The sequence below is a fragment of the Ciconia boyciana genome, chromosome 3 (genome assembly GCF_034638445.1).
Source record: "Ciconia boyciana chromosome 3, ASM3463844v1, whole genome shotgun sequence".
NCBI lineage: Eukaryota > Metazoa > Chordata > Aves > Ciconiiformes > Ciconiidae > Ciconia > Ciconia boyciana.
The window spans coordinates 67,811,593-67,838,626 of NC_132936.1; the positions used below are offsets into that span (position 1 = coordinate 67,811,593).

At 39.8% G+C, this 27,034-nt stretch overlaps 1 protein-coding gene across 5 annotated transcripts in view; it reads left to right on the plus strand.

Annotated features, from left to right (window-relative positions):
• The first annotated feature begins 276 nt into the window (after positions 1 to 276).
• Positions 277 to 27,034, plus strand: part of ADGRG6 (adhesion G protein-coupled receptor G6) — a 115,982-nt gene continuing 89,224 nt past the window's right edge. For 3 of the 5 annotated variants that reach the window (XM_072855982.1, XM_072855985.1, XM_072855986.1), the window contains exons 1-2: positions 277 to 404; positions 6,535 to 6,635. In XM_072855982.1, coding sequence (XP_072712083.1) covers positions 403 to 404; positions 6,535 to 6,635 — 103 coding nt within the window. In that variant the 5' untranslated portion in view covers positions 277 to 402. Of the gene's footprint in view, positions 405 to 666; positions 950 to 6,232; positions 6,368 to 6,534; positions 6,636 to 27,034 lie in introns of those variants that run through there. The other 2 variants (XM_072855983.1, XM_072855984.1) reach the window with 2 other exon arrangements.

Sequence of the window (27,034 nt, forward strand, 5' to 3'; positions counted from 1 at the left end):
GGCTCGGCGGGTCCCGTCCTGTCCCCCGCGCGGCGGGTGGGGCCGGGCCAGCCCGCGGGGCCGCGCCGGAGCCGCCACCTGAGCCCCCGGCGGTGCGAGCGTGGGCGGGGCGGCCCCTGCTCTCCGCGGGGGCGGCTTCCCTGGGCACCGAAGTTTCCCCGACTTGTGCCGAGAGAGGCAGGTCCCGGCGCGGGGGGGGCATCGCGGCGGCGGAGGAGGAGCGGAGCGGCGCGGTCCCGGCCGCCGCGGGCGGCGTGTGCGGGGGCGGGCGTGGAAGAGAGGTGGGCGAGCAGCGATGACCTTCGCGAGGAGCCCGGGAGGGAGCGGGCCAGAGGCAGAGCGAATGGCAGCGGGGGAGGATGGTTGCTGAGACCCGGAGGAGAGCCGCCCCGTACTGTCACCATGTAAGTCTCTTCTCCGGACTCTGGGGCGAGGGCTGCGGCTTGCCGCCCGCGGGGAGCGCGGATAACCCCCGCGGGCTCCTTCGCGGGGCAAGACACCCGGGCCAGACAGGCAGGGCTTTCCCCCCCACCGCCCCCCCGTAGTGGGCGATGAGTAATGTCAGGTTTGAGCCGTGCAGATAGGTAGGGCTGAAGGAATGGGGAAACGCGAGAGTTTCACGTCGGGAGCTCAGAGGGCAGGGCAGGCAGGGCTCTGCCCTGTCCGAGCTCTGCCCCGTCCGGGCTCCGGGTCCGCCGGCGGCTGCCCTGCAGGGTCGCGGGCGGCCGCTGCCTTTCTCCGAGCACTGTAATCCCGTCCTTAGGACTGCTCTGGTGAGCTTCCCCGTGCTTGGAGGCGAGTAGCGAAACCCTCGGCCCCGCTCGCCGTCCGCTGCCCGCTGTGAACGCCGGTGCCCCGGCACCCGCCCGCCCCGGCCTCTCGGCTCGGGGCCGTGGTCGCTCACGTCGAGGAGCCCCGTCCACCACAGGCACCGTGCCCAGCCCTCCAGGTGCGGTGCCAGCACGGGTAGGGAAAAAGGGAGAGGGAGGGCCGGGCGGACTCCATAAAACCTTCCCAGCCCCACCGCTCCTCCCTGCAGCGCCCGGCGGAGAGGAGCAGCGCGGGGCTCCGCCGCCGTCGGGGGCCGAGGGGCGGTCGGGGGCGCCGCGGGCGGGTCGGGGGCTCGCCCTCCCTCCCTCCCTCCCGTACGCCGCCTGGCCCCGGGCGGGCCACTGCCGTGGCCTCTGGGCGCCTTCCCCGGTATGCTTTGCCTTTGCTGACAGGCTCGCACCGAAGGTAAAGCAAGGTACCCGAGTTTGGGATTAGGCGTTTCGGCGGTGCGTTCGCAGCCGGGTGAGGGAGGGGCCCTGTGGCCGGACCTGAAGGGAGTCAGTACCAGGGGAGAAGGGTAGGGCTTTCTGACAGTGCAGGGTGCAGTTAAGGCAGCAGTGAGGAGTTCCTGAAGACCTGGCGTTGCAGTGCTACAGAGCTGCGAACAGCCAGCAGATCAGTTGCCTGCGACTGGGGAAAGTTCATTTTGAAAGGAAAGCCAAGGGACTAAGACGGATCTGATACGGCTGGCACTGTTTAAATTAAAAGGTGGTGTCTTATTTTTTTCATCTCTTTCGATGACTGTGAGGGTGTTTTCAAGCTTGACTGTAAGAATAATTAGGAACAAGTAATGCTGAACAAAATGCAAGTTTTCAGTGGCATCGCGTAGTTAATCTTTCAGGACACTCATGTACTACAGTTTAAAGGACTTCAAAATTAAAATCCACTCCTCTGTTAACCTGCAGGAACTAAACTGTGAGTTGTACTCATCTTTCACTTGTTGTAGTTCCACTTAAGAGTGATTAAGCTTGAAATCTTTTTATTTACAACCTATATGAGAAAAAAAATTGTGAAATTGATGTTATCTTTCTTTTAATTTTAAAGCGTCAGCAACATTTTTCCTTAATAGCTTTAGACATATCAAAGACCAAAGAGAATCATGTCAGTCTGCCTGAGGCAGAATTCACATCCTACTCCAGGGAACTTTGCCGAAGCTTTGAACAAGGAAGATGGTGTATTCAAATATGTATTGCATGTTTTGAGACCATACAGTATACAAATGAAATGCTCCAGGATTATTCACATTTTGTGTATATTTTCTTGCAGAGCTGTGTACTCCCTAAAAGGTGATGATGTTGCATTAGCTGGCTGCTGGCATGGAGAGTAGAAGGTTTAGTAGTTAGTTCAAGATGAAATTAGTGCGACTCTTGCTACATCCATGTCAAGTTACCATCCATTTACGGTTTAGATAAATTACATGTCTATTTTGCTGTTCTGGAATGAATTGTGAATAAGATCATTGTCTCCCTATGTTATAGGAAATGAAAGTAGCTGTGGACTGGACTGTATTGAATTGGTAGCTAGAGTGCATAGCTGGTCATGTCACACAGTGTCTACAATGGAATAATGCCAGTCCATAGAAAAATTAGTAGTTCTTCTATGAGACTCCGTAGAAGGGTGCTTTCTAATTTTTCTGCTTTGTTTTGTGGGGGGAAAAAAAAAAAGAAAAGCATTAAGAGGGATTGCTTTTGTGAGACTACATCCAACTGTAATGGATGTACTCCTACCGTAGGTGTCTTAATAGTCCCCACATATATTGGGTAAAATGTGGGTTTGGTTCTGTGTTTGACAATCTACAATGATTTGTTCAGAGCTACTAGCATGTTACCAGCTGGGGACAGAACAGGGCTTTTTCATTTAAATTGAAACAAAATAGAGAAGAAAACCCACTATGAACAGTGTTCAGCAATTTTGATGTATCCAGGATTAAAGACTGAAATAATCTGCATATGTTCTGAGATCTTTGTTACAGACTGCTTTGCTTGCTTAAACTCTTGGTGTGTTTTAGTACATTGCTGTGCTGATATCTATTCTCTGTGCTATTGATGAATATCAAATGGCAGAACACATCCTTTTAATACTATTTAAAATAGGAACACAAGGCCAAAGGGGTCTCTTGGGCCATTAAGTCAATGCTGTTGTAGCAGGGGACCATATCATCCCTTGATAAGCTATAAACTAGCCCAGGACTGTTTGCTATTTTTTCTGTTGAATTATTCATATGCTGTTTGGATTCAGTTCTAGATGTTAATTAACACTAATAATCAAGAAAATGAACCTTAAAGTAGATATAAACATAGTGGGTATTAACAGGTGAATAATATGTGTAACTAAGTTGGTTTGGTTTTTTTTAATGCCTGTGAAGTATGTAGCAGTTGCTCTGGCTCCTTTTTGTAATTGTCTGCCAATTGGGATGTCACATTATAAAAATAACAGGGATGGATTTTGGTATGGAAGAAGCCTTTTTGTTGGCAACGTGTTAGCTGACTCCCATCCCTGACAACTTCTTGTGTGAACAGGGGTGTTATGCACGTCACAGTGTAAGGCTGTGAGCAGTCAGGTTTCTGAATTTTGGCTTTTTGTCTATGCAAGATCTCAAGAACGTGTAAATAACTGATTTCCTCACTCATTTATAGTACTCAGCTAGAGGTTATGCTTTGTAACATAGATCTTCAAAAGTCCTTTCCAAAAGAAACAGATCTGACTCATGATGCTTGCATTAGTGGAGGTTTTGGTAGCGTGCTTCTTCTGTGGTCATTCTTGTTTGAGTTCGATAAACCTTTCTTTCTTGTTAACTGAGATGATGTGGTGTAAAGATAATTTTTTCCTTCAGCAGTAGAGAATGGAAGTGGAGGAGACAGGTTTGCTGGTTTTTACTTATTTATTTATTTTGGTGGAGAATTGTATTTTTTTTTAAAGTAACTGTAAAATTATCTAGCCTTTTTCTCTGGGGAAACATCTTGATAGTTATTCCTTTCTGCCTTGTTTTTTGTGCTTATTTATGCTCTGCTCTGTTGTTGATTACCCGTGTTCTTGAAATCTTTCTTGATTTGTGCTTCTTACAAGAGTGAGGATGAAGAAACAGACTGTAAACTAACACCGTGGAGTACTGGCTTGTAAGCTTACCACAATGCAAGTAAACATTAACAAATAGAAATTGCCCAAATTAAATAGCTCTCTCAAACTAATGCAGAATCTCGGATTCTTTAAGAAAGGCCCTAAAGGCAATGTGACTGGGTAGATTCACTCCAGACCTAGGATCCACTCCAGACTGAGTAGATTCACTCCAGAAACCTGTCATGTTATTTTTCCTTGAGTATCTCAAAAATTGTGTCTTGGATTCTCCACCTATTAAATGAGCAAAAACTTCATCTGAGTTCAGAGAGACATCAAAAGTGATGATTGCTGTAACACACAGAAGATGTATCAATACGATGAAAACCAACACAGATTTCTTCTGAATTAATAAATAATTGTTTGCAATTGTTTCCTAGTCTGATAACTTTAACTGTGCTTGCTCAAAACAAACCAGCAAACAAACACCAGTAAGGCAACCACTTCTACAGGTTTGCATTGGTAGATTATGCAGCAGGCTTGCATGTATCTCGCCGGTAGCTGCAAACTCTTCTGTAGGAACAGCAATATTCTTCTGTATCTCTGGTATGTCATGCTGTTATCCTCAACATTTCCATTTCACCACTCTGTGAGTATATATGCATGCTATGTGTGTTTGTATGTACATATAACTGTTTTCATGTCTTAAAAGGACTTCTGTTCAAAGTAAATTTTCTAAATTAATATTAAGGGCATTGGGGATTTATGAATTTTATACATTGAACAGTAACTGTTCCCAAACCTCAGCATTCTGTTGTCTGAGATTTTAATAGGGATTTTTGGGTCATTAAGTTGAAGGACAATAATTCTGTTGTTTGATAATCTGGTTATTTTGTGTGTCTGGCTTCATCAAAGAGATTCTTGTATTTCAGAGCCCAGTGTTTTCTGTGCTTGTCTTCAACACTTGTTAAGTTTGACTTTACAATATCTCAGAAAAGTAAATCAGCTTCAAATTCCTAATTTGATGCAACTACCCATAAAGAACTGGACTTCTTTTGTAATCAGATACTTGTGCTATGTAACACTGCACTGAAGGGAAGCTTAACTGATTGCAGCAGTCTGTTGAAGTGCCATTTACCTGGGCCCACTGGCGTCCAGCCCACTGGAGTGCTTTGATGAACTACTGCTTTTAAAACTGAAACATTAGTTGTTCCTTACAATGGTTTATCTTGCTGCATTAAGTTTGGCTTGTCTCCATTACGGAACTCCATTTTGGGAAGAAACAGAAGCTGATACTGGGAAAGGATTTACATTTGCCCCCAGGTTTCACTGGCGGGTTCACAGCAATGTCTGTGGAGCAGAAGGAAGACTATTTTCCCAAGTTTAAGAAAATTAATTTTTCATGCCACTGAATATGGACTCTCTACTTTCTTTCACTTACCTCTTTCACATTTCCATCCTGATAAATCATACTGGTGGCCATTCCAAATACCTTTCTTTTTTTCTGTATTTAATATGCACTAACCTGGAAGACATTTGTTCATCGGTGTTTCTTCATGACTATTCATTTGTGCTTCTTCTTCACATACTGTTGCTGGGAATAGACTTGTGAAATATTTTGGGGACTCTGTTAGAGATTTTCTCCCATTGTAAGTAGATAATATCTTACTGAACAAAAGCCAGTTATCATCGCCAAATAGGAGGGGAAGGAGCTGGTCAAAGTAATGCATGTTGTGTTTCATTATTTGTTGCTTGCTTTTGGTTGTTGCTAACTTGTTGAATAAAATGAGATAGGAATGTAATGGAGCAGCATTCATTTTGGATACATGGTTAAAAGTTTGACCAAACTTATTTGGTCTTTCTTGCTTCCTCTTCTGCCCACTATGGAGGAAACATTTTGGTTTCCTCCAAAATGGAGGAAATTGAATTTCCTCCAGCCATTGAATGTCCTGTATGCTTCAAGGGAAAGGAAACTTTAGCTTCAAGCTATAACTGATAAAGATTTTATATAACCGCATTTGTTTTATTAAATAATAAAGATGTCCCTGACTTCAGTGGCAGCACAGATGAGCCCCTAGATTTTGGCAATGAAAGTTTCAGGATTTTCATTAAAGTTGTCAGGAGAAAATATTGTAGCTGTCAAAATATTAGCACTGAAAAATATGGAAAGGCTGGTTAAGGACAGAGGCAAATTCTCACATACCATCTTTATATAGTTAATAACAAATAGGTATGTATTCTATATACATATTTAAACAGCACAAATGTATTTGTATATGTAAATTATGTAAATAGGTAAAGTAAAACTTTGCAATCTCAAAAGAACCCTACACCTTAACTCTTTCAGACTGCCACCATATGGGCTACTTGTCTCCTTTACTGAAATACCACCCACACCTACCTGCTTAGAAGCCCAGCGCTGACCAGTCTTCCACTCTGTTGTCTGCTAAGGACCAGGCAACATCATTTCTGACCCTTTTTAGTAAGTGTAGAGACTTCTGTCTCTGTTTAAGCAACACTAGGGCCATCCATAATTTTCAAGTGCTACTTTATTTATTGCTAGTTACTAGTTTGACTAAAACCAGTATTTTCTCATTTTCTTGGCTTGTTGTAAAGCTCCCTGAATTCTTGCTTACTTTTTTTCCACAGGATGTCTCATGTAAGTGAAATGTGGTGCTATCACTGGAAATGGAAGCTGCAGCACTGTCTCTGCTTGTTTACCACATATATTATATGCATGCAGCAAGCAGGTAAGTCAGCAAATTATCTTCTCGCTTAAATAAATGGTCTAGGAGCCAAAGTTCTGATGACTAAGGATTATGCTTACGTATGGCTGAATTATGTACAAGATAACATTTTGATGAAAGTGATGCATTATAATTATTAGTTGTAATTTGATAGGTTGGGTCATATTTTCTGCTACTGCCAAATTTTCTTTTTGTTGTTTTTTTTATCATTTTGGTGTTATTAATTGTTACTATTTTTTTTCTTTGAATTCTCCATTTTGTCCTTCCTTTGCTTTTACCTTGTTAATACCTACCTCTCTTTTGAATTTCTTCTGTGTGGAATACTGTGAGTAATCACGTAGTTCTTCCATTTTCCACAGTACTGTTTGTGCCTGTAGATTATGTGTTCAGTAACCCTTCACTCTAGTTCAAAGCTGTAAAATAACTGTAGTGTGCTTATTATTTTTAACCGCTTTTATGATTCAAATAATAGAAACATTCCTCAACAAGCTATATATATGTAAGATAATCATACACTGTGAAGAACAATCAGTTTAAGCTTAACATCATCTTGGTCTGTAGTGACACTTGAGTACAGACCAATGTAACACATTCTGACTGTTTTCTTTAAACATATGAATGAGAGATTTCATTTACTCAATGTCTTTTCCTAACCACTAGACTGCAAAATATTTTAGGAGCTCCAGCTGCTTTACTGGAAAAAAAACTCTGGAGTTTATTCTGAAGCATATGAAAATTTTGGAGCAGCTTGTAGTGCTCAGCTAATTCCATATCAGATGGGTAGTTTTGCTGTTACAGACTTGCCATTGGAAAAAGGATGGTTTATATATAGAAAGAGTTTCTGGCTTCTTTGATATTGTTTTTTCTCTAAATAAAAAGTGCAGGTTTGGGGTTTTTGTGTGGGTTTTTTTTTTTAAACCTGCACTTTTTGTTTAGGGAAAAAACAATGCAGTAGCTGTGCGGTAGCAGTTTCCAGCTTCATGTCACTTTAATAGGTGTTTTCCATTTCCATTAAATTGTGTAGCCAGAAATGTACTTAGGACCCGCCTCTCACCCGTGGCTCCATTAGCTGATGGCCTTTGTGTCCCTGTGTTCCTGGGCCATATATGATCCTGGGCCATGCAGCTGCCATCCTCAGCATAAACTGCTCTAATTTACAGCTGCTGTGGGCTGTTATCTGGTGATTAGAACATTAAGACCCAAAGACAATTAGTCTTTGCTAATTCCTCTTGATAAAAGTTTAGTTATTGAAAGTGCAGGTGACACAGCAAGAGTAAGTCCCGTGAACCAGATGGTCCTAGCCACTGTGCTGTGAGGACAGAGAAAGCCAACTACAAGCTCATCTGTGCATTTAGCTAATCACAGAATACCACTGCTACCTGTGCTGGTACTGAACAAGTAGATGGGTCAAAAGCCCTATGCCAAACTCCAAGATACACTTCTACAAAGTCATATATGCCCCTGGCTAACTACTTCAGCAATAAAGTAGTTGGTGCCATTGGATTGGTAAAAGCAGACAAAGTGTTCTAGCTAATTCGGTCTCCTCTATTATAGTTATTGTCCGTGCTCTTTCTTGGGCACTGGTTTGGCATGTAGGAGACTCAGAACCAGGTCTCTGATGGAAATCAGAGCAGAGACCTGAACCTGAGTCTTTTACCTCTCAAGTGCGTGTCCCTGGGGCCTTTTTCTTTCTTGCTTCGACTGGAAAAGATTTGAAATCTTCAAAATTTTCAATAAATTGAAAAGACATTTCCCTATCTGCCTGAATGATGAGTAGATAAATAAGGTACACTGGAAACACCCAGGTTCAATAGACAAATGTTTGCTGTTCAACAGTGAAAGAGATCATAGATAGTCTGCTGTTAATACTCGACTGAAATGAAAATGAGACATTTACCTCTACAGCAACCTATCATTTGGCAGTACTTGCCTGTAGACCCTCAGGGTTCATGTTTCTTTTTATGTTGATGTAAAAGCATAGGTTACGCTGCAAAATGGAGTCTTTTCATCTGCTCTTTTTAACAGAGCAAGGCATACAAGGTGGGGAAACACTGCTCCTCCTGCATTTTTTATTTTGTGTTCTTAAATGGTATTGGTCACTTTGGCTGTGGATTCATATGGTATCCATAATCTCTCTGGCAGCTGAAGCTTTACTGAAGTTACAGTAGAAATATCATAAAACCTGACATTCATCCAGCTTCACTAGTGAGCTGTAAGCTTAGAAAGCTGTTGGGGCTTATTAAGCTTTGCCTAGAGGAGGTTACATACAAGCAAGGGATTAAGATCATCAGGTACAGATTTTATGGATTATTTAAGGGGCTATTCATAAGGATAAAAATATCAGTCATGCTGTGACATAGAAAAAATGCAAAAGTAATAATTTTGTAGTTTAACTTGAGAAGAACTACAGAACTTGGCCTGCTTTCAGAAACAAAGCTTAGGAGAAGGATTACATAGCAGAAAACTTAGAACAGGAGCGGGATGGCCCGTGAAAAGAATGTTTAGCCACAAGTTGATCAGTAAGGTACTGACAAGCAGGTGCAGGAGTGGAGTGTAACCCCAAAATACAGGTCTGATACCTCAGAGGAATCAATGGGTGGACTCTGACACTTAATATGGAAAGACAGAAAGAAATTATAAAAATAAAAAATAAATTATAAAAATATAACAAGTACTTTAGCTAAAGTCTCAGCAGCCGTAACTGTTTTGGCACACTGGCTTCAGGTCATGTGTTGTGACATGGGGTGAAGTTACAGAGCAGCTCAGTAATCAACTTGACAGGTTTCCATTCCTGTCTGGGGTAGACATCCCTGATGGCCTTGAGTGCGTTATTTACTCAGTTTCCCTGCCTATAACAATGAGTGTACGTCTTGACTCCCTTGGAAACAGCTTGCCTATCTTCCAGTGAAAGGACTGTATAGAAACTGAGATGTTAGAATGGTGGTGTTCTAAACAGAATTAGTTAAAACCGCTTTTATCTGAGATTCAGACATTCCTAACTTCTAATTTGTATGTACAGTTTGTCGGTTTCAGAGAGCCTAAAAGAGAACAAAAAGAGTGAACAGAGTTCTGGAAAATATAACTAGTGAGGGCAGACAGAAGGAACTAAGATTTTTTTGGTTTAGAGTAGGTAGAAGGGGGAATGCATACGAATTGAGAATACTTAAAGAGAGAGCTGCAGTGAGAAGGGCTAGACTGATCTTCCTGGGCAGTTGAGAGGGCAAAAAGAATGGGCTTAAATTACAGCAAGATAAATGAGGGGAGGACATCTCATCGAAGGGTATAGATATCAGTGGAACAGATTGCCAAGAAAGACTGGGGAATCTCAGTCCTTGGAATGTGTAGTAATATCTGCCAGAAATGGTTTAAATCTATAGTTCTCTTTCCTTGGGGCTGAGAAATACATTCGATGATTTCCAAATTTCTGTATTTTCTATAGCACTTCCTTAATCTGTGCCCCGTAGAATCTATTTTGGTTCAAAATTTGGGAAATGAGGAGATCCACTGGAAACTGTACTTCACAGAATATGACAGTGCTTTTGCTGTGCCTACAAAATTGTATTGGTGTTTGTCCTGTTGCAATGGCCTCATTTTTATCTGACATAAGGAAGCAGCAATTCAGTATGGAAAGTAAAAATCAGTTGCTTCACATGTGTGTAACCTCACAAAAAGTGTTGAGTTTAGTCTCCCTTTGCTTTTTGGCTTTTTTGCTCTCATAGCAAAATGTCTAATGTTTCAATATTGTACTATCTCTTGGTTTTGACTGTGCTGTCTATTGTAACCCAGGAGCAGAATTTGAGTTTTTTCAGTGACCTTAAAAGCAGATTCCGATTTGCATAATTACTTTCCAATCTAGTTTTCAAGTGTCTTGTCACTACTGGACTTCCAGGGTTTTGAACACTTGCACATTTTGAGGAGATTGCAACATCCTCATAAGAACTTTTACCTTCTTCTGTCATCAATAGATACATAATTATGTAAGAGTCAATAGCTGGTTTAAATTTTGACTACCATGCAACCATATTTAGTTTTAGTTTTATTCAGGATGTGGAAAATATTTATTTTAATAAAGCCATGAGTACATCTACAATTCTTATTACACTATTTCTGCATTATGCCCCATACTGCTGTTATCACAGAATTACTAAGACTGTAGCTAATGCCAGAGTGAACATTTGTCCTTTTGTTCATCCATCGGTAAAGTGCATTGGTGTCTGCAGTCACGTTTCCATGCCCTCAGAGGGCTTTATTCAGTCCCCAGGAGCTCACCAAAGAGTAAGTTTCAATTCTGTTACAGTCCCTGAAATTTTAATTTCTTTTTTTTTAGGGGTGATCCAAAGCAAAACTTTGTGCTGTTTTTAATTCATGAAGAAAGAGAGAGGTGAAAAAAAAAACCAAAAAACCTGAAAGCAGCTCCTTCACCCCCATGGCTGATGACAGTCTCCAATATAGGATCATCTCTGTCCATCATGCTCCTTAATTGGGCCTGTGTAGATAAAGGAGGGATTAAAGTCCTCCCTTGTTCATGGGAGAGTTTCAGAGTGACCCTGCGGGCTCAGGAGCAGAGTAAGAGATGGGAAGGGCGCATGGTGGGAAATGTTGCTAACGCCACCCGCGCTAGCAGCAAGAGTTAGTTGCATTGCCGTCTGTGGAAATGGACTGGGTTTTATCTTGAACGGCCCAAGTCAGGAAGTGTGTGTTTTCACCACAGATCTGAAACTGCCTACCCCAGACAAGGGCCAAAGATCCTATCGCCGAGCAAATATGAAATGGTTGTCAGCACATTCCCTTATCTTCCTCTCTCTTACCATGTGCACAGCAATAACCAAAGTGCCAAGACATTAACCCAGTCAGTCAGCACAATCCTCGCATACGGTGGGGAGGTGGGGCGTGATTTTATAACATTATTACTGGCGCTTTGTGAAACTTCTCCTGTGGCGTCCCTGGGGCGTGAACGGGTGTGCATATATTGCTGAGCAGGGTAAATGTGACTGAGAGTGCTGTCCCTGACTCAGGCATGGAAATTCAAGTTTCTGAAAGTTACAGAAAAACTCAGAAAACCTAAAAAGTTTGAAAAAAGTATTCAGTCTGACAGTCTCCTTACACAGGTGTAAGGAAACATACATACATCGTGTAATTGAGAGATTAGTCAGAAGGTATCTGGATGTTCAACGAATAGCTCCAAAGTATTTTTATTCTTTCCCCTTTCTCTGTCAGTCTTCTTTTATGTTTTAAGTAGCTTAAGCAAAACTAATTGAAAGCAATCCTTTATGTTCTGTTTAATATCTAAATTTCTCTTGGCTTGAGGCATGTGTTTAGAATTTCTGGTCATATGAATCTTGCAGAGAAAAAGTGACTAGTTGGCTTTCTTGTATTTCCCGTAGTTGACAGATCGTTCATGTAAAAGTAAATCACTGTTGGAATGAATTTCACAGGAAGCTGCCTCTCATTACCTCTGTTTACTTTTTTAGCTATAATTTTTTTGATGGTGCTGATAATTCTTTTCCCTAAAGTGTTTGGGCCTCATTGCAGTAACCATAACAATATTGCCTTAAAAGCACAATCTTTTTTTTTTTTTCCTCTTCCTCTGATATGCACCTGTAGCCAAACCCAAATGGAATATCCTGTAACATCACAGAAATTCAAAGCTGACTAGGACCTCATCTTACAGGGTCTCTGCACTCCTTTATTAGAAGATAGGCTAAATAATGTACCATTCTCTAAAGAATATGCCTTTAAAGAAAGAATATACCTTTCACTGAAGGTCCTGTCTTTACGAACTGTAGATTTTAGAATCCGTTTACAATTTTTTTTTGCTTCATTTTTTCTGTTCACTGTTAAAAATGAAAAACATAGCCAAATGACAATTTGTCAGTTTGTCAGTATCGTCTGTGACAATGGACAATAAAATTATCTGGCTCAGTCGTATATCCAAAAATAGCCCCAAAATGACTTGCTGCCAGCTGGACTGTGCTTTACAAAAGGCTGCCTCTGACAGAGGTTATTATGTAAAGAAATTCATTCTTTATGATATTTGTCAGTTGATCTTAATAAAGTCAATGAACATTTTAGAACAAAATGAGTTTCTGTCTCATTAAAAGACTGAAGTCTTTGCGAATGTCACTTTTTTCTCTTGTGGATTAGTAATGTGAGAAATGTTGCATCATGAATTGAAGGTCTTAACTAGGAATAGAACAGTTTTCCTGAAAAGTTCCTTACATATAAGTGTAGCAATCATGTGACATGCATTTTAGTATGTATTACAATTAATACAGAGTAATTAAAACGGTTGATTTCATATACCGGTGGACCTTTTAGAAGTGAGTGATTACCACTGTAAAGTCAGCACTTGTCAATTAATAAGAAGGGCTGAGCTTGCAGATTTTGGATGCATATTGTGATGTCCATGATTGTTTTGCTAGAATATTGGATTTGCTTACATAATGGGATTGCTTAAGTGATTTGCATAAGGTGTAGCATGTAATGTTCGCTAGATCCAGGCCTCAGTTATCACTGTCTGATAACTGAAATGTTAAAATTTGCATTTTTATTACAACCACAGCACAGAGATGTCTGAGATATACTTACCCCGTGTATTATGTATGGACAATACTAAAATGAAGAAAAACATATATTACTTTTATTTTACAAGAATTTGCAAAAAAATGAAGTGAAGGAATTTTAGCTACAATTTAGTAAGGTACTAAGAAATAAGAAGACCCACCTGGAAAATTACATTCCTTTTTAAGATTGTATATAGAAATACCTCTGATTAAAAACTAAAATTTAGTTAACTAAAATATTAATGTAATAATAAGTTACATAAGAGAAACACATCCCTTACTGTGATACATTGAACCAAAACTACTTTTCCTGCCCTAAATATGATAATATAGGCACTCATATCAAGGAAAGGCAGGGCTTCCAGAAACACCTCTTGTTTTGTCTGGATTCAGTGCTCAGTTCCTGTAAATGACAGACTAAGCTCTAACTCTTGCTGCAGTACAGGAAAATTTAAGTGCATAATTCATAGTTAGAGTTCTGCTTATGTAGTCTGGCCTCCAGGTATCATTCACACTAATTCATTTTATTGGCCTTCTCTTGAAGAATCAAGCCACTTTCCACACAAAACCCAACTCCAGTCATAATTTTTTGGTACCACTATGAACTTCTACTCCTTTTTTCTCATCTTTCATGTTGTCATTTTTATCCTATCGTCTGGTACAACAGAAGCTTGAGCAGAATGTTGACTGTTTTCAATTTGTTAGTTGGAAACAATTTTGCTAGTTGTCCTCAAGATTTCAGCCCCCAAACATGCTCACCAATTCCCATTCTGTGAATTTTCCCTTCAGTAATTTCTGAACATCTTCTCTGTTATTTACTGGTTTGTCCAAATTCCAGTGTAGCAAATAGTCACTTTTGACAAGAGAGTCACTTTTAACTCAGATAGATTGTTTAATACTCCAAAACTACAGCTATATCAATTAAGATGTAAGATACTTAATATTCTATAGAAGTGTCAGCATGGCATATTTTCAGAGAACATATTTTTTTGAAAGTTCTTGTAGACTGAAAAAGTGTGTGTTGGAAAATATTTTGCTCTTTAAAAGAGTGACAGAAAATTTGTTCCCATTCTTGAAACCACTTTTTTTTCTGGATATGCCCGAAGTAGTCCAACTGTCTTCCAGTACATTGTAAAACAACTGCTTTTTTCAGGGATGAATATCTGCAAGAGTTAGCTCTTGCAGAACACAGGGTAGATCCATGAAAAGATCGTCACACAGCTAACCTAATTTTTGAAAGGATACAATGCGATCAGAGTTTTTCCAATTCCAGCTTTTTCCCTCATGAATATGCTTCTTAATGGGTGTCAGACAGAAAACTGCAACTCCCTATCTTGAACAGAGTTTGTTTTGTTCAGATGCATGCTCTGGCTTCTCGCAGCTCTTCTCATTAAGAGCTGTGCAGTGACAAATCCATACTATGAAGCTGAAGTCATTTTTTTATCAGAACTTGCTTTTTAGGTGGAGAAAAAGACCTTATGGTTGAAGTTATCACAGAGGCATTTGTACAAGTCCCAGTCCTCAGTGATTTTCGATTTGTGGTGTGAGGAGTGAGGGGAAGTGTGGTTTTGTTTTTGGTTTTGGGGGTTTTTTTTCCTCATTGTCTTGGATTTACAGGAAAGGCTGATAAGCAGGTTTAAATCTTTACTGTTTTTTCTTCTAATTCTGTGTCTAAATATTTTCCAATTCCAAAGTATGTTAGTCATATATCATACTGCAATTTACAGAAACTGGAAGTATACAGGGAATGCTGAAATTGCCTTGCCTGCTGAGTCATTAAACATACGCAAAGGAACACCAACATCGTGTCTTTTGTACTGAAATCTAAAATAACTTAAGAGATTTAATGCTGGGTATGGGTGTCCACCTATCCAATATTTTGAATAACAAATCACCCAAATTGTGTTCAACTTGTCTTGGATTTTAACATTGGTTTAGGGAATTGTTCAAGAAATCATATCTGTAATATACATACAAAAATAAAAGGGCAAAATGCGGGTGTTGAACAAAGGCATTATTCATACAATGAGTTAGAAGTTGTGGGGTTTTTAAAAAACAAAATATTTTTTGACTGATAAAAATATTTAAAGGAAGTGTAACTATAAAAACAACAAGCCCCCTCCCTTCCACGCGTAAGCCTGGTACATCATATGTGCTGTGTGCACCAGCTGCTCTGGTTACAGTTTATTATGTAACTAGTTTATAAAGTGTAGGCTTTTTTCTTTGACCTGTCAGATTTTGGCAGTATATTGTTTCCATGATGTCGGTATTTTGATCTTATTTTGAATTGGATATGCTTCTGCTAAAATCTTGCCGCCGGAACTGACAAAGAAGTTGTATAGCAACAATACCACCAGCCGGGACTTCCCTCTCTCTGTCTCTGCGTATGGGGAATTACTCTTCTGTTAAGTGATTATTTCAGTGTTACAAATTAATTGCATTTAAACCTTCCATGTTCTCAGTAGGGTCTCAGTGGAAGTCAAAACGGTAGAAGTAGCATTGGTATAATAATAAATTTCTCTCTCTGGTGGCACATGGCAATCAGAAGATAGTACTGAGGATTAAAAAGGCAAACATCTCTAATATACACTCCCTCCCTCTAACAAAATCTGCACATATTTTTCACATGTGGGTAATACCAAATGAGTGGTTTCTAAATCCCTTGCCAAACACTAGTAACTTAGAAGTTACCTGCAAATAATATATCTCTGGCTTAGTCAGTTGTCTTTAGTTTTGGGTAGTTTTCTTCCCCCTGTTGTCAGCAGTGTTGATGTATGTGATAACAAGTATTCTCTTTTAGGCAACTCCTGTAGTTACTGACTCCTTTGACTACTACCCTCGACAAAAGTATCTGCAGTTGTTCTATATTGTTTATAGCATATCAGAATTGAGTAATTGGCAATTTAATTGTATAATCAATAGCTGAACTCAAGATCTTAGGAAAAAATTGCCCATTTTCTTGTGCTTGGCTGCATGAATCTTTTCTGAATAGCACATCATAGCAATGGAATGTATCAGATGCCAGAAATGTAGCTGAGAAGAGTCCAGTTTTTAAAGCTATTGTTTTCAAAACATTTATCTTGCTTTATCATCTTAATCAGTTTTCTGATGTAATAAATATTCTGAATTCGAAGGAGAAAATTACAATGTTAATTTTAAAATGTCACCATATTTTCCTATTTTTAAAAAGAATTAATTTTTCTTAAATAAAAAGAAATTTTTTTCAAGAAAGTAAAGAAAAATAACTCTTACTAGTAATATGATTGAAAAAATAATAAAATAAATTCATAGCAAGCATGCTATTTGCTTTTTTTATGCTTAGGAGTGGTGAAATTGAGATGGATCTGCTTTAACCTTGAAACAGTTTTGCAGATTTTAGAATAAGATATAAGGAAACTCTTCAGTAAATGTTCAGCTATATATAGTCTAGTCCTCCATTTTAACTGGATTGCATAACATTGATTTTATTTGGTCCCACCAAAGTCAGTGCAAGTTTTACTGCCCCCTTGGATAAGTGCCAAGATATATCAGTGTTGAGCACTTTGGGAAATCCCTCCCCAAATGTCCAAATATAAACTATTTGGAAGTTGGTGTCTTGGCCAAACAATGTTGTTGTGTCAGAGGAAGCCAAAGTTCTGCCCCATGCCTTTGAAAGATTTAACTTGCGTGGTGTTACAGCATTGCTGTTCAGTGCTCAGAAAGGAAAAAGGCTTAAAGAATGAAAGAAGAGTTGCTGTGCACACTTGGCAGCGATTATATGTTGTAACTTGTGGTTTTTGTCTGCAGATTACTGTGATCTCACCCAGTAATGCTTGAAATGGAAGAGGGTTTTGTAATTCTGCTTTTTGTCTGTGTAATCCCCATGTCATGTGAATCTTGACTTGGTACTTAAGGATTGACTTGAGCTCCAGCAAAAAACTCAAAAGCACAAACTCTCCTGGAAGGGCTAATACTGAAAGACTCTTTCTTCCAGCACTGTTCACGCTTTATGCAGGACACGGTACCATTTGCAGGAGTTCGGGGCACCTCAGGTTCCCAGAGATTCAGTGGGAAACGAGCATTCTCAGCACTCCTAAAAACTGAGCCGAGGAGAAGACAGCATTTTGCTGTATCACCCTCTTTTCAGCTAGGTTTACTGCATCCTGTTGGTGATTGTTCAGTAACTGGCAGAGCCAGTTAAAATATCATAAGAATCCAGACATCCACTCTTGTTTCTACCTACCCATCCATCCATAATCTGCTTGGTTTTTAATCCTAACACACAGAGGAAAGCTTTCTTTTTCCTCTTTAAATGTATTGCTTTTGATTATAGTGGCATAAAAGATTTTTTTGAGCTTTCCTCATATTTTGCTGTAGTGTGTGTGTTTCTAGTGAGAAGACAGCTCACCCTGGTCAGAGTTTTAATCTTTAGGGTGAGGTCTGCAATGCTTCTTATCTTAATCAGCTACTGTGTTTATTCACTTGAAATATGTGAAAATCTGAAGAAACATCTTCTGTTACCAGGGATTGAGCCAAACTACAAAAAAAAAAAAAAAAAAAAGAATCTGGTCTTTTAGCAATTCATGGTATTTCACATTAGATTTCTATTAGCTTTCCTTTGCAGAATTCATTGTAAGGAATGATACAGTGACAGCAGAATCGAAAATAATCCTGCATATTTTAAAAACAAAAAAAGGTCTTAAACTAGAATCTGGTCATCAAAACATGAACGTTGTGAGTCACGAACATAAATTACTTAATAGCTGTTGGTGAAAATTAAAGGAAACTTTTTTTTTCTTGCCAAGAAGCTCTTCTGTGGTACTTGCAATTTGTTCTTTATAGTTTGTCATAATTTAATTGTCTTCATGTTTGTAGTTCAGATTTTTATATTGGCCCTCTCAATAGTTCTCATAAACAGCCCCATTAGTCCTTTTATATCATTCCTCATAAAACTTACGGTGTTGGAGTGTAAACTTGAAGTATGTATACAAATACTGATGGTAACAAATATCATGATAATCAAATGCTATGCAAGTAGACTTTGCATGGCCAAGGTAGTCTATACATTCAAGAACCAGTTACCTGAAATGCAATGATCTGCACCATTAGATACCATTGTTGGGCTATACTTACCAATTTGTCAACAACTGTGAAAAAAACTGAAGACCAATATGCCCAGTCTAAACACCAATCTAGTGAATATGTTCCCGTATGGACCTTTCTTGGAGTTATGGTGTATATCACACATACAGAGTTTTCAGTAAGATTAACAATTCACCTGCTATGTTTTTAAAGTTATAATGCAACTCCATAAGGGTTGTCCCCTTAAAGTTGTAATATAAATGTTAAATAGTAATAATGGTGGTATTTTATTATTTTTCTCCATGTAGCGTGATCTTTCATAAGTAAACTAATACTAGTTAGCATCATCGTATCTCACTGGAGGTATATTGTCTGCATGTAGGATCGGCCATTACCCTGTACTTCTGTACTGCCATAAATAAAGTTACTTGACTTGTTCTTTGGCACTATTTTTAAAATACAATTAATATAAATTATATGTGATAAAAATTACTGATAAAAATGTCTATAAAACATTATATGTTTATGATGCAACTTAAACTTTAATACAGGAAAATGTTGAGCTAAACTTTTGGAACAGTTTAAGGACAAAAGTCTATACAGAAACACGTTAATGTGTATATTTGGATCGTGCAGGTGGATCTCTCCTGTACTGTCTGTGAGCGCTGACAGATTTATAAGTCTAGCCCAATAGCACAGAGCCTTTGTCCACACTTTAAGTAAATTAAGTTCCTGAGTATGGGCTGCTTTGGTCATGGAAAAATGTATCTGTGTGAGACTTGAATGAATAATTTTTTCGTTGTGAGCACCTTTTTATCAGCAGCAATATGAGAAGTTTGAGTGAATATTCAGGCTCCCAATTACATATGGATATTGCCATTTCCCTGTAATTTGTCTTTTCTAATTATGACACAGTACGTTTATTTCTGAAATTGCACATGCTATTAAATGTCTGCCTTAAAGTAACACAACCCTTCATTCCTACCAATTCTGACTGAGTAAGACATTTTTTTACTTTCTAATCGTTGCCTGTCTTATGTGGAGGTGAGGAAAAGATTGGGATTCAGCTAGTGAACCGAAATAGAGAATTATAATCTAGAATCAGCACTTGCTACTTTGGTTGAAACGTTGGAGACCTGTGTGGTGGAAATAAGGGCATAAACCAGTGGGGTTAGGTTTCCTTTGACTGGCACACAGTGGCAGTTTTCAAAGTTTGACTTATTTTAAATAACAGAAGAAAGCTTTAGCAAGAAAACATTATAAAGAAAATACTAAGGCTGGAAAGCTGGCAATTTGATAATTTGGAAATAACAGAATCGAAGAATTCAGGTTGCCTATGGAATTTTCCATTTTCACATCCACCGTGATGATGCAGGTTTTAATTACAAAGTCACCTGATTTTTGTCATTGGCCTTCAGCTTTGTACAGAGCAGATGTGCTATGAGGCTGAAAGCAAACATGTTTTTTAAGGCCTTTGCTTAATGTGTGGCCAGAGGTAGAATATGTACTCTAAACGAGGCATTGGATTGCAAGAAGATCTCATGGCTAGGGTGGCTGAAGGCTCTGCTACAAAACTGAACGCTGTCTCTGACTTTTGTCTGCTAGGGGTGGCTGAGCAAATGAATTTCCTGTCTGTCTTTAGGCACAGAAAATGAGACACGTTAATTTAAAGCTATAGAGTGATTTGCATCTATAATTGCAGTTGAAGTGAATAGGAACTGTGTTTGACTATATTAACCTCTATATAATGCTGCAAATCATCAATAAGTTAGGTCTTGTGTGTCTGAAATTAGACACCTAATGTCAGAGGATTCTTCCGATCCTGATATTCCCCAACTACCCTTCTATAAAATGAATTTAAGAATACTTCTTCCCTCACAGTCATATTGTAAGTCTTTAATTAATAACTGATGGAGAGATGTTCAAGTGTTATACTAATGAACGCCACAGAAGAGCTCATGAGGAAATCAGTGATTCTGTCGCAGGAGAGGACTGGAATTGCTGCAAAGCTGAGGGTCACACGTCGAAGAACGGAGGTAAAGCAGGATACTGAAAAGTTGCTTATTTCATGGGATTTGTCCTTCCTGTGCACTGAATGAGGTCCTGCAAAAACGGTAGTATGTGATTATGTAATTGAAGATTTTTTTCTGTTTAATTATCTATGCACAAAGGCCAAAGGAAGGTTAACTCTGGCATTTCCTAACGTCAATAGTCCTTGATTGTGCAATCCTAATGGTGTCTGCATGTTTCTGGGAGGGGTTTATAATGATGGTATGTGCGTGCATATGCAGATAAAGATATAATTACTGTTAGAGATGCTTACTTAGAATTTTAATTTAACCCATATGCAGAGCAGAAAGTCTTGTTAACAAAATGTTATTTACTTATTTTTCTTGTTTCATTCATTCTCACTTAATCAGGATGTTCTCCACCATATTTTTGAGACAGTTTAAGGAAGCTGAGATTGACAGTGGTTGGCGTAATCAAGCCACTTCACTGTGAAGCAATTCGCTTAGGAGTAGAAGAACTTTTCCTTTTCATTTCATTATTTATTGTGGCCTTTGAATGACCCAGCAGTTAGAACAAGAGCAACCTGGTTCTGTAGGACCAGGTGTGTAACACCAGAACGTAGTATTTCATAATGAAAAATTAAAAAAGGAACAGAGAGGTATGCTGTTGTAGTATTTCCTACATGCTACTATCACTTGTAAGATTCCCCTCCCCCCCTTCAATTTTGTATTCTATCCATAACTTCAAGGGGATTTCTGGTTACACATTTGAAATATATCCTTTCTCCATCTTCTCAGTATTCTTTCCAGGGCGATACTGTGCATGGGGATTTTGTTTTGGGTTTTTGGGGGGTTTGGTTTTTGGGGGTTGTTTGTTTGTTTGTTTTTAAGGCACTGTAATTCTTGCTTTATTGATGACTGATTTGTGTCATCCTGTTGGAAAAAGAAAACAAACCACGTTGCATTTGGTACAGAGGATTCAATGTTGCACTTAGATATTTTCTTGTCTCTCTTTTGCTATCTAGAGAAGAAATGTTAAACCTACTTCTGCAGTGTTAGTTTCTGGAGGAGCACTTGGGGAATTTTGGAGTCTGGATGAGTAGGTCCTGTGTGGACTGAGGTTTGAATGAAGGCGGCATTTTGCTAGGAAGTGGGGTTCTCTGAAACACATAAAATCTTTCTGTGTATCTGAAGTAATGGCAGGGTGCCCAGAGCTTTGTGGAACGATGCCTACTTCTTCAGCAATAAATAAAATAAGTAAATAAATAAATATATTTAGTCAAGGGTAGGATATCTTTGATGTGAAGATCTTCTGCTAGATGAAAGTTTGCAACTGGCATGAGGTGCCAAGCATTCCCCCACTTCCTTAGCGCCTTTGGTGCCAACATCCTCAAAAAGAACAAGGATTGTAATCCTCAAGACATCAGATTTGAAAAAGGATTTCCTTTAGAGCTAAGGTTGTTTTTCTTACCTCCAGACTTGTAGCTAGTGATAGGACAAATGAGCCTTCCAGAAATTAAGAAATGTTTAATAACTGTGGCAGTTTTCGGATTACAAGTCATCAAATAATTTAATTTTCCTGTAACCACGGACAGGGTGCTGATGCCCATCTTCCCTTGGAACAGAAGTAGGTCTGTTACTGGTTTAAGCCTGTGGTCCAAGCAGCCCAGTGTTCATAGACGGGCACCTGGAATAGAAGAGTTAAAACAAGGCCTATGTACACGATGCTTCCCTTCAAAACTTTCCCAGTCTTCAACTGTTTCCATTTCGGGAATGAAAATCTCACTGAGGCTGGTGTGGCTTGCCTGTTTAGTAGTCTGCAATGGATTTCTGCCAACCAGTTACCCACTCTCCCTTTGAACTGGCACATCCACAGTTGTCCCCAGGCAGGGAGTGCCACATGTCCACTTCCTGTTGCATGAAGAACCACCTTGTTCTCCTTACTTTGAACCCGGCTTCTATAACAAGGGGCCACCAAGTGAAGACAGCAAGCAGATACTCCCTCTCCCTTTTCCCTGTCACCCACTGACCTTTTGTAGACCTTTGTCAGATCTCCATTATATCATCTCTTTCCCAGCTTGAAGAGTACTTGACTATTCCCTCACTTGCCCTGACCATCCCCACCCAGGACTCCCACACAGGCATCCTTTGCCTGCGGCTCGAGGGCTTCATTTAAGCCCAAGCTGGGACACCCACACGTGCCCTGGGCTGTCAGCTAGCCGGGAGCAGCAGGAGCTGGGTGGCCCATGATGGGGGAAGACCTGGGAGTTGGGGCGATCCCAGCGCAGATAGGGCCCTTGCTGACCAGGCGCAGTCCCACCATGTCTGAGCCAGGCTAGCAGACAGGGTGAGGCAATGAACCAGGTCCAGGGTCTGTCCAGGGAGTCAGGTCAGGAGCTGCCAGAGGCAAAGCCAGAGACAGATACACCTACAGCATATGTCCAGCAAGAACTGAAAGCCAATTAAGGGCTTTTAGTGCACTCAGGGCACTGTCACACTTATCTACGTTGAATTTTATTTGTCATTTTATTGCCTAGTCACTCTGTCTTATGAGAGACTCATTTTTCAGTTCTTCACAGTTTGCCTTCAAGGTGTCTGCTCTCTGGAGTAGCTTTCTATCATCAGCAAACTTTGTCTGTACTCTTCTACTGCTTTTCCAGATACCTTCTGGATATATTAAGTAACGTGGATCCCAGCAAAGACCGCTGTGGAACTCTGCTGGTGACTTTCTTGCCTTTTTACAGCTTCACATTTGCTCCTACGCCCTACCTCTTAACCAGTTATTTATCTGTGCCAGAACCTTCTTTATTATGTAATGGCTGCTTAGTTTCCTTTAAAGCCTTTGGCGAAAGTCTTTGCCAGAAAATTTCTGGATATCGAAGTGAACTCCGTCAACTGGGTCACATTTAGCCACATAGCACGACAACCCTGCAGAGAACTCCAAGAGGTTTGTAAGACAAAATGTCACTTTCCAGAAGTCATGTTGACTCTCCCACATAGATTTTATTTATCCAGGTGTCCACTAATTCTAGCATTTCTTATACCACAGATCCCTTGTGGTAGCCAAGGCACTGGTCTGCTCAGTGAGAAAAATAAAATTGGAGTAAACCATTTTTACCTGACTGCCAGTTACTGGCAACCTTTACAGGTGTTAATGTTATTAGCAAATCTTCAGGATGTATGACTTGTAATTACATTGCTGTTCCAGTGCTCTAGACTAAGACTGCATCTTGCAGAAATGGGCTCGAAAATAATAGGATGTGTTTGATCATGTTGACAAGCAGTGGAAAGGACTGAGCGGTACTTCTAGTACTTTATTAAAATGTAATGAAAGGTTTGAGCAACTCACTTGAGTGATAGTTCCTCATTATAATTTTTTCCTAGAGTCACTCGTGTGGCTCACAACTGTGAACATTAGCAGAAGAACCTTTTCAGTTGCAGCGAATAGCCAGAACACAGTTTGACCATCTTGAGGAAGGAATCAAATGCCTGTTTTCCATATAATGCTCCCTCAGACTGTGAAGGGGAGAAAAGAACCATCATTGGAAAAAGAAAGCACAAATTTCTGCTTTCTTCTGAAATGCAGAAGAGACAGGAATAAACTAAAATACAGAAGGAACTGTGATAGTCTGCAATTCACCATATATGCTGTACGTTCTGTCTCACAAATGTAGAGACAAACCTGTTACTCTGCACAGTGTAGATCTGGTAGTCATGGGACTAACAGTCCCAGCTCTCCCTAAAAGGATGGAGCACTTCTGCGTATCCTCTTATCAACTCAGATATGGTCAGATAAATAGAATAGATTATTTCTTAGTGATAGGTAGTTCAGAGATCAGAGGTTTTTATACCTTTCTGTTTGAAAGGCCATGCAGAAGTCAGTTCTAAGTGGAAGATAACACTGTTGTGCTAATTTTGTTTTTTTAGTAAACCCAAATGCCAAGAAACTTCTGATACTATTACTTCCTGGAAAGCAATTGTTTTCTCAGAACAGGAAGGCTTGTAACTTGTAAATGAAATAGCACGGTTTGCATTTGTAGGGAATAACAAAATTGGTTTAAAGCAGATTTAAGTATAAGACAAAATAGTGTGAAGAAGAATACCCAAATTATTTAATGTATTTAAACTATTAGGCTTTTAAATTCTTTTGGGCTATCAGCATTACAACTGGAGCAGTAGCTTTTCATACATCCCACTTTACAAAATAATAGATATGTATAAAGATAGTGGGCATGATTTGTAGCTAGAACTTCTTAGAATTCTTTTAAAATTAATGATGTTACTGGTTTGCAAGGGTAGTTTCATGGGCAAGAAGTCAGTAGAAGTATGTCTTTTCATACCCGCCTAGTAGCTTGTCTAGAATGTTTTTTCCACATTTCTATTCTAAAGTTATATTTTACCACTTTAAGTGCCAAAAAGGAGGAAAATTATGTACTTCTGATTATTGTAATAGATTTCTAACATAGCTGTTTTCCATAGTATCTTGGTTCTCTACAATGTTTACCATCACTTTGACCTTGAGGTTAGGAAATTTCTACAGTGGAACTACTGTTTTCTTATTGTCGCTGTCATTTGCCATGAAATAATGTTTCACATTGCATCTGTGCTGAGAGTCATGGATTACAAACAGAATGAGGTGATTTCCTGTTATAGCTCCTGCTTTGGCTTTTGAAACGAAACCGGGCCTTTGGTTAGTCTTGGAGACACAGTCCTGGGAGGGGGACCGGCTTCAGGCAGAGCAGGGAGTTGCTTTGAGCAGAAGTCTGCTAAAGGCAACAGAATCGCTGTAGTCCTGCTACATACGGCCCAAGGTGGCCTCACTGCCATTGAGTAAGGGATGGGAACTTGTGGCTTATGCTGGAGGAGGTGGGATCACCCCTGCAAGCAGCAGCAGTGACACTTCATACTGCTAAAAGCAGTAGGTGTTGCAAGGTTGGCTCTCCAGACCTCTCATGACAACTCTTCATCACACCTGTATCACTTAACCCACTCTGCCCCTTATACTTTCACAGAATCACAGAATCATGTAGGTTGGAAAAGACCTTTAAGATCATCGAGTCCAACCGTAAACCTGACACTACCAAGCCCACCACTACACCATGTCCCTAAGCACCTCATCCAAACGTCTTTTAAATACCTCCAGGGATGGCAACTCAACCACTTCCCTGGGCAGCCTGTTCCAACGCTTGATAACCCTTGCAGTGAAGTAAAATTTCCTAATATCCAGTCTAAACCTCCCCTGGAGGGTTTATTTTTGCTGGAGCTGCTTCGTCACAGCCCTTTCTCCACAGACAGGCAAAATAAGATCATTCTTACTCTACTGAGAAGATTTCAATGTAAGCATGGTGGTGTTTATTTTTTTATTATTTGTCCCATTTGGAAAGTTGGTATGATTAGCTATTTTAGGCTACGGTATTCATATTTTTGTCTGTGTTATCATTTTGCATGTGTTTTGTTCGTAGAGTCAGCCTCAGATGTTGCACTTGTGAACAGACAAGAAGTTTGAAAAGAAAAGATGCAATTGTCTGTCTAGTCATAAATGAAAGAAGACAAATTTTCATTTCTTCTGGCAAATTTTTGCAAGTCATACCTGGTGATGAATCTAGGAGTTGCCTGATTACTTACAAACAACCCTCTGCCATTGCCGTAACTAGAAACTCCTTAAAGTTGCTGCTGGCACTTCATTTTAGTGAAGTTTAGAGTTCAGGCTGGAGCAGATTTACCAGATAAGCCAAAAAAGTGTTTAGCCTGCCACCATTACTACCATGTAGTGCAGTGTGTGATTCAATACTGGAAGATGTGGTCACAGTTTCGTGGCCATTTAGATCAGGATTACATCAACTTTTTCTTTCTATGACATTGCACAGATACAAGTGGGTACCTGAATGGATCTGTTCAGCGCTGTAGGCCTTCCTCATCTGGAAGGAAGGCGTTTTGCCCAACTGTGTCCTAGGCAGACCATCAAGCAGTGCTCTGCCATTTTCATAACTGATCCAGACCCGACTAAAGAAAATATTGAAGCAGTTACCATCTGAGCTATTGCAAGAATTTTCCTTCTTGTAGTTGTTGCAGCCTGATCATGATGACTCGGTTATCACATGCTGTAAAATGCTATAAATGCAGTTAGTAGTGTATACTGTCAGAGCTTGGTTTGGCTGTTCTGGCTGAGTAGTCTGAAGACGGAATACAGGAGGGGATGGGAACTGCCTGGATGGAGAAACCCCTGCAGTCCTGAGAGTCACAGGAGAGCTGTCTAACACACCTGCAGGCTTTTCAGACTACAGATGGATCTCCAGCACTCTGTCTCACCACAGAGTTTACTGCACAATAACACTTAAGAAAACTACAAAGAGGAAAGAAATTATCAGAATTCCTGGAAAGCTGTTTGGATGAGGAATGGAGTTGTTATTAAATCGGACCTTTTTTTTTTTCCCTCCAAAGGTATTGCTTTTGTTGAAACTGAAAAGAGTATCTATTTTAAAGAGAAGTGACAGGATAAACATTCTAGCTGAAATGTTTTGATGATGGAGAAAAAATACTGCTTTGAAAATTCGAAGCAAAGTTTTGAGTCATTGTTTTGAATTGACTTCAATATTTAAAAAAGGTTTCCTAAAAGTTTTAAAGGCAATAACAATGAAATGTTTTGAGTCACTTGAAGTGACTTATTTGATAGTATTTTGCAGAATATTTTTTTGAAGGAGATTTCTTAATTTTTCCTTTTTTTTTGAAATAAGATTTCCTATCTAGTTATTCCTATGCTACTTATTTT